Here is a 15,940-nt window from a genome sequence, read left to right as displayed (position 1 = left end):
TAATATCACAAATGTCAAACGCACTCCCAAACGCACATAATATGCCATGCGCATTCCAATGGCCGGACAAATAGCCCTGGCATTATTCGTCCGGCTAGCTGGATAAATAGCCACTCCGTTTAGGAAACAATTGCGCTTTTTGGCGCATCTGTTAGTATGATTGACATGAAACTTTACATGAATTGTGGGATTAATATAGTGTTGCGTTATACTTTCTCAAAATGCGCGGAATACGCAAAACAATTTTCTACAAGTGAAAATTCTTCTTATTGTGTACCAAAAAAGGGAAGGGGTATTTTTAGAGATATAGTTTTTAATATTACATCAAATATGAATTTTCTCTACATTAATATCTTCCTTCGTTTATACAACTATTTTTTTGTTTGTATGGTTTTTTTTTTATCGATAAACAATAAAGTGTTATAGATATGATATTAAATTTTCAACTATAACCACCTACATTTGTATGTTTATATACATTAGGTACCTTCGGAAAACCGAAAATTTCATGAAAGTTGTCTTATTACAACATGTACAAATTGTTTACGACCCTCTCTAATAGAAAATATAGACATCTTCAATAGAGTGAGCATAATTTTATCCATATTATTGCGGTACAATACTCCGAATGTATGCATCTTTACAGACATCATCCAATCAGGTTTGACATAAAACTCTCATATTACTGCAGTGGTGTTCGCATAACACGTGATATTTGTAACATTCAAAGCTACGTTGTTTTGAACACACGACAGTTAATTATTGATATTTGCTTTTTTGTGAGACTTTTATCCGAATATTTCTGAAATTTGTGTGAAAGTTAGAAGAAAAGGTTTTTGTGAATATCCAAAATGTGAGTATTTATTAATTTATCAATCCATTGTTCATTACTCTTCATTGGTTGCATAGTACACTATAAAACTATTTCACGAAATTGGTGAACCAATGTATCCTGAGCTCATAGATCAAACTGTATCACATTTATGCATTTTATTCTCTTTTGAATTTATTTTTCACTTAGACAAATTAGAGATGCTGTTTGTATGTGCCAATAAATAGCAGCACATGACCTACAAATATATGTTTTCGGATAGTTAAACACGATTCCTGCTTTTTAAAAGTTAACTTTTGAGAGAATTATAAGAACGGGTAGAAAAACATTTATTCAACATTTTAACAAAAGAGGCAGATACCTTTGTAAAGCAAGACAGGTTCGTTCTATTGATACATGTAGTTGTTCTTAGTAGTGAAAATATAATGCGTAGAAATCTTAAAAGCTAGACACAGGACGCTAACACCACTCCTTTGAATTCTATAAACCACCCTCCAAGGGTGATAAAGAGACGTCAAACCTTAGTGATTCATTCACCATTCTACCATCTAAAATGGACATGACAAGGACGCGACTAGTGACCGCCAAAGGTAGACACGAATAGTCACGTCATATGATATCCTATTCATACCCGTAGCCAGGGGGGTTCGGTTCGTTCGGACGAACCCCCCATACCCGTAGCCAGGGGGGGTTCGGACGAACCCCCCCTTGAAAACAAATAAGCACTGTTAAAGTCAATGTTCTGTTCGAATTGTGACTGTTAAAGTCGAGTTTGTGAGCCCAACGAACCCCCCTTTGGAAATTCCTGGCTACGGGCCTGCCCCCCCTTGAAAACAAATAAGCACTGTTAAAGTCGATGTTCTGTTCGTGGATTTATGAACTCCCTGACGACATCCCAGTGGTACGAGTTAACTTTTTTGGTACGAGTTAACTTGCTTCTGTTTAACATGTGTTCAAGCTCGTTCATTTCATGATCATTAAAATCGGAAAAAATGCCAGTTCGGATCGACCATCCTTCACGACGTTTGGCTCTGAAATTACGTACCAATTCATCATTTCCGACATCTCCTACCCCGTTTGCTGTACATAGTTTAATATCTACATACAACCAAAAAAAAAATCTTACAAAATTTACCCCAAATACTCTAATAATATATATATTAGAGGTGTTCCTATTTAAAGGAAGCTAATACAGAGAAGAAGAAGATATGCAAAGCCAAAGGGTCTAAGACCCATCACGCAAGTACTAGATTAGGTAATTCAATATGATGCTCATTAAAACATACGGATCTCCTGTAATTGGTGATCTTCTTCTTTTTCATTTTCTGATATACAGTTACAGCTTCATTATTATTGAAGATTACGAACTGTTGCATGCGCGGAGTATATGATATGAACAAAAAATTATCTTTTACTTAGTAGAATACTTGGTGATATCAGAGACATATATATGTCTCTGGTGATATTTACATGAAAGAAAACAACAAGTGATTTAAAAATATGTACATTGTTATTTATAGAATTAAATTATGTTGTGGAGAACAGTTGGTGTCAACTGATCTCTGTAAATTTCAATGGTTTGACTTGCTACCACAACTTGTGGCAACATGTTCCATTGAATGATTGTTTGCGGAAAGAATGACCATTTGTAAATGTCTTTAGAGGTGGACATTTGCCGAAATGTTTGAGTATGGAATTTTCTTGTTCTAGTATCTGATGGTATGAGGACTAGTGATGGGATTCAGGGATCTCCATGGATGAAAATTGAACCATGGAGGAACTTTCACCATCATTGTATCTACGCTGTACAGTGTAGCGGTATCGAAAGTATTTCATTCCTCCACATAAGGATAGGTGAACATGCTAATTCATTGCTTATTTAAATTATATTTTCATTATAAATACTATATATAGAAGTATATGTATTTTCCATAATTGCCGTTTGTAACTCTTCAAAGGACAAGCCCTCATACCCCCTCCCTTTCCCTTAGAATGACAAATAACTATCACAAAGGTCACCATGTAGTTTTCTTGCTATTTTTGGTAATTGGTATGGGGGTTAAAAATCATGTGGAGATTATTTTTCACGGACACTGTCAAATTCAGAAGTCATGAAACCATTACCGGTATGGTTGATTTGCAGCAACGACAAAACGAGTCGTACGGGTTAAAAAAAAATGTATTTTTTAACAAACGTTGTCAAATGAAAAGGTTTTTAATGACTTTATTTAGCAAATCCATGCTATCATGGCTATGCAACATGCATCTTTCAAGTCTGAATAGAAACCGGAAATGCGGATGTATCATTTTCATTGTAAACTACGAAATGAATTCGGAATTACGATACAATATTTCTTTACAGGAAATATTAAAAGTTTATAATTTTTAACTTTTAAAGTAATTCTATATTATCGTTACAATACAGCAGTACTCGAGCTATTTGAAATGAAATAATAATTACTGTTTTACGTTTTATTTTGTAAATTTTAAAAAGGGGGATGCTGATTGCGTAAGTCAAAACAAAAGCATGTGTTCGACTTGTTAAAATTTGTAACTGGATTATTAATTTATTTATTTAATCTAAATTATCATAAGCATTTGCAGAAACTTAGTTAAATAATTCGACAAATGAATCGTCCATCTTCAGATAATATTCTCCTTTCTGGTTTGTTGATCTACCTGTACAAGCTCAGGTACAAATGATTAGCGATTTTAATCCGGATATCCCCTAGGCGTGAGAACTGTATTGGATTATACTATAAAAAAAAGCCTGAGTGTTATGCAATTACATGCATTTGATTAAAATTGCTACAAAAATGGCGTCAGGCTATAAAAACGACCACAGTTTCGAACGATGGCGGAAGACAATTGAACGATGGAGCAAGTCATTTGACCATGGCGGAAGACATTTGAACGATGGCGGGGCGCCATCGTTAAACAGGCCATGGAGATCCCTGGGATTGCAATGAGTCCATGGATGACCTTGTACAATGTAGAACATGATAAGTCTGGTTTTGAGACGGCGGTCATTGAGTGAGGGCCATTGTAGTTCATTTAACATGGATGTTACACTACTGGTGTTGTGGTAATTGTTACATACATATCGGGCCGCACGCCTCTGTACCATTTCTAGCTTATTTTTATAATCTGCTGTGTGTGGATCCTATAGACTACAGGCATATTCAAGTTTTGGTCTCACTATTGATTGGTAAGCACAGGATTTGATACTGGAGTTAGAAATTTTTAAGTTTCGCCTAAGAAAGCCAAGAGATTTATTTGCATTTGATACGATGTTGTTGTAGTGAATGTTCCATTTTAAGTTAGACTGTAGGGTTACGCCAAGATATTTTGCAGATGTTACTAATTCTAAAGTATGGTTATGAAGGATGTAATCGTGTTTAAATGGTTGTTTTTGTTGTGTGATGGTTAAGATAGTGCATTTTCCAGGATGGAAGGCCATGAGCCAATCAGCCTCCCATTTCGCTGCTGCATTAAGATCTTTTTGTAAATTTGTGCAGTCTTGTTGACATGTAATTTCTCGGTATATAATACTGTCATCAGCGAAGAGTCATAGTTTGCTGTGTTCCAGGTATTCTAGAAAATCATTAATGTATATTAAAAAGAGTATAGGCCCAAGGACAGTTCCTTGGACAGATCGCAATACTGGTATACCTTGTATAATGTATATATAATATTGGTGCAAGTATCGTAACTTTAAAAAAAACATCCCAGAGCATTGCCAGACATCATTATTATTTCATGTATTTGCTCTAACTCTATCTGTATTTAATCCATACTGAAAATTGTAGTTTTTGGTAAGTACTATTTCTTGATACATTAAAATACATGTAGGTTTGACAGTGATAAACTAAATACTACAAATGAGTAATTACTTTGTAATTTGTAAGAATAGTACATGTATATATAATATTGATGAAAGGCAAGATTTAATTCATGACATTTGTGGCAGGATTGCTTCCCTTAGAAAACGTAGAAGATACTTAGTCAGCCGTAAGCGGTTGAGCTAAGGAAGTACTTCTTTAGCTCAGTCGGTTAGCGCGCTGCCTTGTACCACAGATGTCCCGGGTTCGAGTCCCGATGGAGACAAGCAATTTTGTAATGAAATTCGTGCTCTCCGGTTACACAATCAAAGATGATTTGACAAAGTTATTTTGTCTGTGACATGCTTCAAAAAGATAAGATCTTAATATTGCCTTAGACTATAAAATATATCTTTCAAATTATGAACCAAAGTTTATATTTCCCAGGTATTCATATGTTTTGCACACATTTTTTTTTACCCACCTACACTGTATGATAGAAGAGGGACGTTATGTTTTCTCGTCTGTGCGTCTGTTTATCCGTCTATTTGTTTGTCTATCCAGCTTCAGCCAAGTTCAGGTTAAAGTCACTGCTTCATACTTTGTTCATATGATGTCTCATGTTAAGAAGTTTCTGTCAGTCACATGTCCAATGTCCTTGACCTCATTTTCAGGATAACTATATTAGGCATGTGTGTACCTTGCAAGGTCCATGTCCATCAGACAGTTTTCACTTGACCTCAACCTCATTTCATGGAGCAGTGAACAAGGTTAAGTTTTGGTGGTCAAGTCTCATATCTCAGATACTTCAAGCAATATTTATAGTGTATTTGGTGTATGGAAGCACTGTAAGATGTACATGTCCAAATGACAGGTGCCATCTGACCTTGACCTCATTTTCATGGTTCAGTGGAATAATAGTTTTTGTGTTTTGGTCTGTTTTTCCTTTATGCAATAGGTCTACTATATTTGGTGAATGGAATGATGGTAAGGTGTACATGTCTAACTAGCAGTTGTCATCTTATCTTGACCTCATTTTCATGATGAAAGCTAAGTTTTAAAAAAATTGTCTTTTTTATGATACTGAAAATTACTATCATATATAAAAAAGAAGATGTGGTATTATTGCCAATGAGACAACTATCCTCAAAAGACCAAAATGACACAAACATTAACAACTATAGGTAACTGTATGGCCTTCAACAATGAGCAAAGCCCATACCACATAGTCAGCTATAAAAGGCCCAGATAAGACAATGTAAAACAATTCAAACAAGAAAACTAACGGCACTTCATACTATATATATATCCAATAGGTCAACTGTATTTGGTGTATGGAAATATTTAAAGATCTCTATGTCCATGATGTCAGTCGTGTAGGTTTTATTTGACCTCGACCCCATTTTCACGGTTCATTGCTCATTGTTAAGTTTTTATAAGACTCCAAAAAAATTTTTGGATTGTATAATGGTATGATGTTGTGCGTCTGACTGTGTGGTCGCTGTCCGGAGACACATTGGTTTAATAACTTTAGTTTGAGTGAATAGATCTTCATGAAATTTTTTCAGAAGATTCAATACCACAAAAATATGTTGGAATTAGGGGCCAAAAAGAAGCATGTTTCTGGTTCCAAAACAATCAAGACAATAACTTGTGTTTTAAGTGTATGGATCTCTCTGAAATTGTACTACAAGGTTCAATCCTGCAATGGATTTTTACCATTTTTGAAGGGCTTCCTTTTTTTTAATTTTTTAAAATTTTGAACTTCGTTTTAAGAAGAAATCTTTAATTGTGCACATAGTTTTTTTTAGATCTTTGACCACATAAATTTTGTGACAAAAACCTATATTATGTCAAAAATTTTATCACAATCCAAATTCAGACAGAATCAAGCTTGAATATTGTGACCAAATTTGCCCCAACTGTACAAGGTTCAACCACTGGGGTCTTATAAAGCTGTGCCCTGCGGAGCACCTGGTTGTCTTTTGGTCTGTTAAACTATAAGTAGTAGGTCAACTATATTTGTTGTAACTTGTATGAAGGAATTGTTAGCTGTAAATGCCTGTCTGGCATGGTTCATTTGACCTTGACCTCATTTTCATGGTTCATTTGTCAATGTTTGATTTTCTTGGTTGATGTTAAGTTTATGTGACAGTTGTAATAAAACCTTTATGACCATCAACATAATATCAGTGATTAGTTAAGAAAAGAGAGACATTTCAATGTGTACATGTGCACTCTTGTATCATTTCATGATGGTCATTTGAGACTTTGAATTACCTATTTTTACAAGAATTGTAAACTTGTACAACACCTGCCCTGGGTGTATTAGTTGCTATAAAAGTCTTCTGAACTTAAAGGTAACTGACAGTGACACTATGTAAAAAGGTAATCGTGTAAATTGAAACAACAGCTGCTAACATGGCTAATGCAAATATATCAAGAAATTTTCCAGAATTTTTCTTTTGTAATTTACAAAGTTTCATCGTAAGATTAAGCTGGTTATGCTTCATTTGTCATGTTTATATTTCTTTCCTGTAGTCATATAGCATTTAATAGTACCCTTAAGAATACTTGTTTTGATCAAGGAAGGCTGCACTATCATATGTGATGTTTTTTATGTACACCTAAAGGCATTGTAAAGTATTTGGTAATTTATGGGTGTTATTCTTATATCATAAACACAGAACCCAAAAGGCTATAAGCTACCAATGTACCCTATTGTCGCCTACATGAATAATTACTTCACTGTTAACCTAAATTTACTAATCTGTATCAGCTAGAATATTTTCTTTAACCTTTGGTTTAATAGATAAAATACATGAAATCTTTTGTTTTGTTGCCATCTAAGACATCGTTCAGCAGGTTTTGAGCTAATTTGGCACAAACTTAAACCCTCTACAACCCTATTAATGGTCAAAAGGCAAAGATGGAAGAGTCAAAATATTTACACTGTGAACAGAACCCACCTCCTCTTTGTTGAAAACTTTTAAACTAGCAATTACTTATTTTAAACATCAGTTAATTTATACCAAATATATAAAAAAAATCTTATACAAAGTTTCCTTATCTTTTGAGCTTCCAGCTTACCAATCGAAAGATTTTGCAATGTTTTATGACCAGTAAATGAAAATAGCACTCTCCATACAAGTCACAATTGTATTTGAAGTAAGGTTACCACAGGAAGATCTTCAACACAGAGCCCTGGCTCACATCAACAGTAATTAAGCTATACCAGGGCCCCAAAATGGAAAGTGTAAAAACTAGCTCTTTATGTCTGCTTACTAACAATTAATATATATACAAAATATGTGCCTATACATGAATATACATTGTAGTATTAAGCCTATCAATTAAATTTGTAGATTATGATAACTTATTGATTATTCCAGGGAAAGAAGAAGTACAAGATTAAATAACACAGCAAATCAGAATACTGTAAGTTTGATCATTTCACAATTTCTTTTCTAACTAAAATTGTGCCCACTTTTTGGCAATTCTTTAATTTTCTTATAATTAAAATTGGTTTTCAGCACACTTCCAGCTGACATTTAAGATTATCTGTGAATGAGTTTTTTGTATTCGTTTCTGGATAAAAGTAATGATTATCAAATGTTTAGTTCATTTTTTTCTGCCATTCTTGTCAGACTTTCTATTTGAAAGATATGCACATTGACAAAAAGTTGAACTTTCAAAATCTTTTAATGAATACTTGAAAGATCACTGACATTATGGAATTTCTGTTGATAAAATTGTGATCATGTAATCTTTTTAATGTAAAATTTGGTGCAAATGTCAAAAATAATTGTATTTATAGCATCTATGTCTAGAATCAGTGGAAATACCACATCAGAAAATGAAGAAAGATTAATTGGTTTGACAAATATATATGCCTTTCTAAAGGTGGTTTAACTGTATTTAAAATGTATACTGACATCTGATAAGTTTCAGATACTTATGCATGTTATGATAAAATCGAGCAATGGAAAAATTTCTCACCCTTTTCACAGTGTATCCTAAACTCTGTCAGACCGACAAAATGTCATACAAAAATCATTCGAAATTGCTATGAGGATGGATATAAAAAAAATCTTAAAATGCACAAAAGAGCTGCAAGTATTATTATACTTGATAGTACATGTATAGCATTTTCTTGGTTTTTGCACAATGACTTTAGTTTAAGTAAATAGAAATCTATGAAATTTTGACACAAGGTTTATGACCACAAAAGGAAGGTTGGTAGTAATTTGGGGAATTTTTGTCCTAACAGTTTAGGAATAAGGGGCCCAAAGGGTCCAAAATTAGACTTTGTTTGATTTCATCAACATTTGAATAATTGGGGTTGTTTGATATGCCAATTCTAACTGTGTATGTAAAATCTAAATGTTTGGTCCTGTTTTCAAATTGGTCTACATTAAGGTCCAAAGGGTCCAAAATTAAACTTAGTTTGATTTTGACAAAAAATGAAGCCTTGGGGTTCTTTAATATGCTGAATCTAAAAATGTACTTAAATTTTTGATTATTGGCCCAGTTTTCAAGTTGGTCCAAATAGGGGTCCAAAATTAAACTTTGTTTGATTTCTTCAAAAATTGAATAAATGGGGTTCTTTTGATATGCCAAATCTAACTGAGTATGTAGATTCTGAATTTTTGGTCCTGTTATCAAATTGGTCTACATTAAAGTCCAAAGGGTCCAAAATTAAACTTAGTTTGATTTTAACAAAAATTGAATTCTTGGGGTTCTTTGATATGCTGAAATCAAACATGTACTTAGATTTTTGATTATGGGCCCAGTTTTCAAGTTGGTCCAAATCATGATCCAAAATTATTATATTAAGTATTGTGCAATAGCAAGAAATTTTCAATTGCACAGTATTGCCCAATAGCAAGAAATCTTCAATTGCACAGTATTGTGCAATAGCAAGTATTTTCAATTGCACAGTATTGCGCAATAGCAAGAAATATCTAATTGCACAATATTGTGCAATAACAAGAAACTTCAAATTGAGTTATCTTTCTTTGTCCAGAATAGTAGTTGAATCAACTTAAATCATTGTTTTATACAATATACAATGTATATTCACTTTTACTACCAAATGATAAATTCAAACAATCTTTACCATTCAGTGATAACAAGCACTTTCTTTTACATTTTAATATTTTATGATGTATTTAAATGAGTAATTATTGTTGCAAACTCCATTAGAAATTTGAATTGAGATTGGTTTTGGAATAAAGGAAAGGGGGATGTAAAAAAAATGGGGGGGTCAATTTTACTCATTTGAAATTTCATAAATAAAAAGAAAATTTCTTCAAACATTTTTTTGAAAAGATTAATATTCAACAGCATAGTGAATTGCTCAAAGGTAAAACGAAAATTTTAAGTTCATTAGACCACATTCATTTTGTGTCAGAAACCTATGCTGTGTCAACTATTTAATCACAATCCAAATTTAGAGCTGAAACCTCTTTATTCTAGTGGACCAGTCTATTATGTTTTTTACATAAATGCATGTTAAAAATTATTTCTGTACAACATGTTTGCATTTTTTATCAGTTTTTGTTCTTGAATATTATTACTCACTTTAGTTTCCTGAAATTGACAATGAGCAACCTCAGCCTGATCTGTTTAGGAAATAATGGTTTAATTTCTTCTTTGTCCGTGGACACGATGTAATGCAATGTTTATGATAGCTGAGCAATAATATTTCATCTAAATAAAAATTTAAGAAATGTCATGAATTTAGAATAGCATATCAAACATTTTGTTAGAAAGGTGAAATATATATTTTTTGGAAGATTTTTTTTTCTTTTCTTTTTTGAACTGACCAACCTGAGTTTTTCATAGGAAAAATCCGTAAACCAAAAAATTTAAAAACCCTGGCCTTATTGTGCATTTACATTTTGGACCCTGAATTGAAATTAGTCCATATGAAGCTTTGAAGAGTTAAAAATTAAACTTTGTTTGAATTCAACTAAATTTCAGGGCTGTAACTAGCCCCTTTTATTACTGAGGCAAAATATATTTGCCAAGCATGGTGAGGCGAAATTTTTTTGGTAAGGGGAAGCTCTGAGAAAAATAACTCAAAATCGTGTATTCTAAGCGTTTCCCTGACTCCTTCTTAAATAGAAATGCAAATCATTTTTAGTAATTTTTTCGACAATATTATGGTCTCAAAGCAAATAAAATAGATTCATTGTTATTCAAGACTTTAAAGTTTTACAGAAATTAAAAAAACATTAAAAGACTGATATGTAGGATAAAGCAAAAATCGTAATTTTCATAATCATTAATACTTTAATTTTATAGAATTTTTGTTTTTATTTGAAGGTTGAGGAACAGCTTTGTAGAAATTTCTATTTCTAAACTATCTGATGAATAAAAAGCTTTTAATTCTCTATCTTTTTATAGGAAACATTTCCTGAAAATCAGGCTGAACAATATATCAGGTTGAAGAAAGACAAAGACGGTTTTGTTGTAAGATATATAGATGATACAATTGGTAAGGATATATATTTTCATTGGTTGTAGTTATTAGCTCACCTTTCGTGAAAGGACTTGTGAGCTTTTTCAATCACTTGGTGTCCGTTGCCCTTGTCCATCATCCGTCCAGTGTTAACAATTTTAAAGACTTTCTCCTTTAAAAACTTCTGAACCAATTTTAACAAAACTTTAGTTAAATGATTCTTAGGGTATCTAGTTTAACTGTTTTGTCAAAAAGCATGGCAGTTATGGCTAAAAATAGAAGATAGGGGTAAAACTGATTTTTTTGGGGTATTGCCTTTGAATTGATAATTTTAGAAAGTTTTGCAGTTTTTAGTTATAATCTTGAATATTATTATAGATAAAGATGAACGGTAAACACCAAACATGTTCAGCAAAGTTAAGATCTACAAATAAGTCAGTATGAAACAAAATTGTTGATTAACATCTTAAGGAGTTATTGTACTTTTAAAGTAGATTATTTTTATGTTGCCTTGATGGAGTCTAAAAGTGAGACATAGGTATGCTGTTTCCAGCGTCAGCGGCGACGTAATGGTGTCAACAATGTATAAGTTTGTGATTTTAGTTTAGTTTATGAAGAACGGCAAGGGTTAGGTCAACCAAATTTGGTATGCAGTTGTATAAGCATTTGCACATCTCATTTCCATGGAGATTATTTGACCCTGCCCCCTCAGTTATGGTTTATTGACTTCAAAACTTTTGCTTATTTTACATGTACAAATGTATTAGTTAGTGATAAGGTCAGTTTATGGGGAACCACAAATGGTAGGTCAATGATATTTGGTATGCAGTTGTATACGCTTTGGCACATCTCATTTCCATGGAGAATATATGGCCTTGCCCCTCAGTCCAAGAATTTTGGAACTTATCTTAGTTTACATGTATTAGTTTGTGATTAGATCAGTTTAAGATACACTGCTGATGGATTTTTTTGCACCAAAGGGAGATAATTTAGAGCTTTTATCATGTTATAACATTTTAAAAGTCATCTAGGTCCAATTGATTCTTTTGGTTAATATTTGTTCCATATCATAAAGTTATTACTAATAGTGTAATAGATAAAATTTGTAATGAAAAAGAAATGTTTAGCTTTTTGCTGCAATTTTTGCACCCGCAAACCTCCTTAAGACAATTTTTCTTAATTTGAAAAAAAATGATGGAGTATAAGAAGGAAAATTAAATGTGAGCAATTCAGGCTCTTGAGAGCCTCTTGATTTCTTTTTACTGTAAGGTTGGTAACGGCTGAGATTTTATATATTTTTTGTTAAACACTTGTTACCACTTAGTCATATTACCACCTTTACCTTATTTATCCTGTTTCAGAAACTATGCTGTGTAACTATATTCAGAGATATATCAAGCTTGGACAATTATTAGAGTCTGTACATTTTCTTTTTGTTCATTTATACCTCTAATGCTTAATCATTAAGGAACCTTTTGGATTTCCCTTTCTTAACACCTTTTCAATTCTATTGTTTTTAAACAGGAAAAGGGGTGTTTGCTGAAAGATCTTTTAGCAAAGGTGAATTTCTTTTGGAATATGATGGGGATCTTGTTTCGAACAAAGAGGGAACTAGGAGATTGGAGGAACACAGCAATACCTTTGGCTGCTATGTGTTTTTTTTCAAGTATGGAGGCAAAAGTTTAAGGTAGGTGTTTAGCCTTTTTTACTTTTAGCTTTCCTGAAAGGAAATGTGAGCTTTTGCCATCACTTGGCGTCCATGGAATTTACCTGTCGTCTGTCGAGTGTCAAACATCTCCTCTGCTACATGTGAGTCTACCATGATGAGTTACAGATAAAGTTTATGTTTTGTTCTGCTCTGATGAATTTTGCCAAATATGTAGGCTTTGTTTTGCTTTGAAGATTTTAACAGAAACTATGGGATTTAGACTGAAGTATATTTTGAAAAAATAGTTGTAGATACTTTTCCTGTAGGCCAACATAATTTAATTTGTATAAATAATATTTCATTACATATTAAAGAAATAGTGTTTATCTGTTAGGTTTATTATTTAGCTAACAATTTGTTTCAATATGCAGTGATCATGGCAATCAGAAAACATAAAAAAACAGTATTTGAATAATGATACTCAGACACTTTATGCATGAAACTAGGGGTAAAAATGAGATTGAAATATTCACAATTTTACCGCAACCATTGTTAATCATGCATATATTTAGGAGCAGTGAAGACACCTTTATTTGAATTTGTTTTTGATTAGTCAGCAGGTCAAATGGTCATGGTCACACTTACTGGATGAAATACAATGTTTCTTTTGAAAATTTGTTTCAGATGCATAAGTTCTTTAAGCCTTTGTTACACAGCAAAATTGTTCTTGAATATTATGACATAAAGAAAACATCCCACTTACTATCATTCTTTTTCTATATAGTTCTTTTATGATATCACTGAATAAACTATGAATTACTTTGGGAAAGTTTAAGTAAACTACATGTAGTATGCTTTGTTCTGAATTCTTGCAATTGTTTTACTAGTCATTTAAGTTCATTCTCTTCATTAAAATGTTAAGCAGTCATAATTTTTTGCTTATCTTATTAGAAATGATTTTAGATACAAAAGTAGAATAGTTTAATTTTCAGTTCTAACAGTCTTCATCATGTTCATGGCTAATAAGAAAATTACATAGGCATGATAGGTGAAGACTTTTAGGTAGGGAAGAGGACTGTTGATTTTTGAATTTTGGTGTCAGTAGTTATATATAGGTCAAAGGTCAATGTCACCCATACTGACATACAAGTAGTCATCTGCAAATTTTGAATTTTACCTTGAAACAAACATTGTCATTTTTGTATCTCAATCATTATTTTAGCATAGATGCTACTTTTTCTAAACAAATGGGAAGGTTTGTTAATGATGGAGTTGGAGCAGATGAGAATGCTTTAATGAAAAGAATTGTTGTGGATGGGAGCCCACATTTAGTTTTATTTGCCAGAAGGGATATATATATAGGAGATGAAATCAGATATGACTATGGTGATGTTAGTCGAAACCTCCCATGGAGAAAGAGACCACTAACAGATGAAAAAAAAAATACGGTAATTTCAATTTAAATTGAAAAAAAAACGGTCCCATATAAATATGTTTCTGTTACCGCCAAACAAAGATGAAGACTTACAGTCCTTTTATAATCATTTGTCATTCTTTTTTACATCATAAGTGGTGTAGATATTATATACAAATTGGTACTTAGGTTTCAGTTATAACAGACACACAGTTTTTGTCTACCCTGCAACTGTAGTTGCAAAAGCAAGACATAGCCATCCTACATTCCATTGTTGTCCACAAATATTCACTCTGTGGTGAAAGTTTTTTAAATTAAAATAACTTTTTTCAACTATCCCAGATTTCTACAAATCTTGCAGTAGGTGAGACACAGGGTTCACGGAACCCTTGTGGAACCCTTGTGATTTTTTTTATGAATTTATCTTTCTTTAAGTGTTAACTCTTAGATCGATTGTGATTTTTCTGAGAGTGAAAGTGTTATACTTAGATATAAAAATAAATCTACATACGGTTGCGTTGGTATATATATTCTTCGAAATGACGGCCTTTTGGGGTTTCATCCATATTCAAATAATTTGGCAGAACTTGAAGATAAAAAACAAAGAAATATATTCCATGTTTTCATGTCATTTTTCTGAAAAGATAAATCCTGTTTCCCTTGTCTTCAATCAAAATATTATTTTCACATTTCTTTGGTTAATGACTTGTGACATGTGGGTATTATGTTTTCTGGTCTGTACGTCCGTTCCTCTGTCTGTCTGTTTGTCCGCTTCAGGTTAAAGTTTTTGGTTGAGGTAGTTTTTTATGTAGTTTAAGTCCAATCAACTTGAAACTTAGTACACATGCTCCCTATGATATGATCTTGCTAATGTTAATGCCAAATAAGAAATTTTCCTCTATTTTCACAGTCTGCTGAATATAGAAAATGATAGTGTGGATGGGACATCCTTGTACTGGGGACACATTCTTGTTTGTTATTGAAATTGTTAAACCTATCATTTTAAGATAAAATTGCAATGTTAAGGCACTAGTTCCCGATCTATCTTGATTGTTCAAATTTAAACGCAAGCTGTTTTTTTTAAAGATCAATTCAATTCAGAGCAAGTGATAACAGGCTCTAACATTTCTCCAATATGAATGTGTGTTAAGCAATCATCCATTTATTTATCTGCATTTGCTGTGTGGCAGAGTGATTTCATGTGTATTACAAAGTTACTTAAGTAAGACATAGTTCAATTCTTTACTTATACTCTCAGTTCTGCACTGTTAACAGGATTCTGAAAATGTGTGTTTACATTTTATTATTTCCCTATAATATGTGTCATTCTCATGCAAGCTGGGCTTTTTCAAAGTATGCAGGTATTCACTTGTATGAATTGTGTTATATCCCAACAAATGATACTTTGTTGATATTTACTTTATTTATGTGTAAACTTTGTAAACTTTGTAAAATTAAATGTATATCTTACAGACATTGAAAGAATGTTGTGTTTCAATAAGAAGACTGGAGATTAAAGATGATAGTCATAAAGTGGCATGTATGTTATATGAATTTGTATAGAAGTTCTGAGCTAAAGAATGTACTTGGGTGAAATTTAAAAAGTCTAGAATTTAGAATTGATAATATAAAGCAGAAGAGCATTAAACAAGGAACAAGACAATAGCAATCAAAACCAAGGAGTAAACAAAGACTCACAAAACCAAAGGACATTTAATAATAATTAAGAAAAAACACGATCTCCACTAAAAACCGAGAG

The 15,940-nt window shown here is 32.5% G+C and overlaps 1 protein-coding gene across 1 annotated transcript; it reads left to right on the top strand.

Annotated features, from left to right (window-relative positions):
* The first annotated feature begins 744 nt into the window (after positions 1 to 744).
* LOC134695811 (N-lysine methyltransferase KMT5A-A-like) lies at positions 745 to 15,913 on the top strand. The gene is made up of 6 exons (XM_063557228.1): positions 745 to 853; positions 8,046 to 8,091; positions 11,065 to 11,155; positions 12,644 to 12,806; positions 13,990 to 14,215; positions 15,655 to 15,913. Coding segments are annotated over exons 1-6 (618 nt in total). The 5' UTR covers positions 745 to 851; the 3' UTR covers positions 15,745 to 15,913.
* Positions 15,914 to 15,940: the final 27 nt, after the last annotated feature.

Source organism: Mytilus trossulus, chromosome 14 (assembly GCF_036588685.1).
Source record: "Mytilus trossulus isolate FHL-02 chromosome 14, PNRI_Mtr1.1.1.hap1, whole genome shotgun sequence".
Lineage (NCBI taxonomy): Eukaryota > Metazoa > Mollusca > Bivalvia > Mytilida > Mytilidae > Mytilus > Mytilus trossulus.
Note: the sequence above shows the minus strand (reverse complement) of the source record. Positions and strands in the feature narration are given on the sequence as shown.

What these genes read in the sequence shown, in the direction of transcription:
- LOC134695811 (XM_063557228.1), top strand. An exon ending in ATATATAGATGATACAATTG is followed by an intron (nt 11,156 to 12,643) that starts GTAAGGATATAT and finishes GTTTTTAAACAG; the next exon opens with GAAAAGGGGTGTTTGCTGAA. An exon ending in TATGGAGGCAAAAGTTTAAG is followed by an intron (nt 12,807 to 13,989) that starts GTAGGTGTTTAG and finishes TCATTATTTTAG; the next exon opens with CATAGATGCTACTTTTTCTA.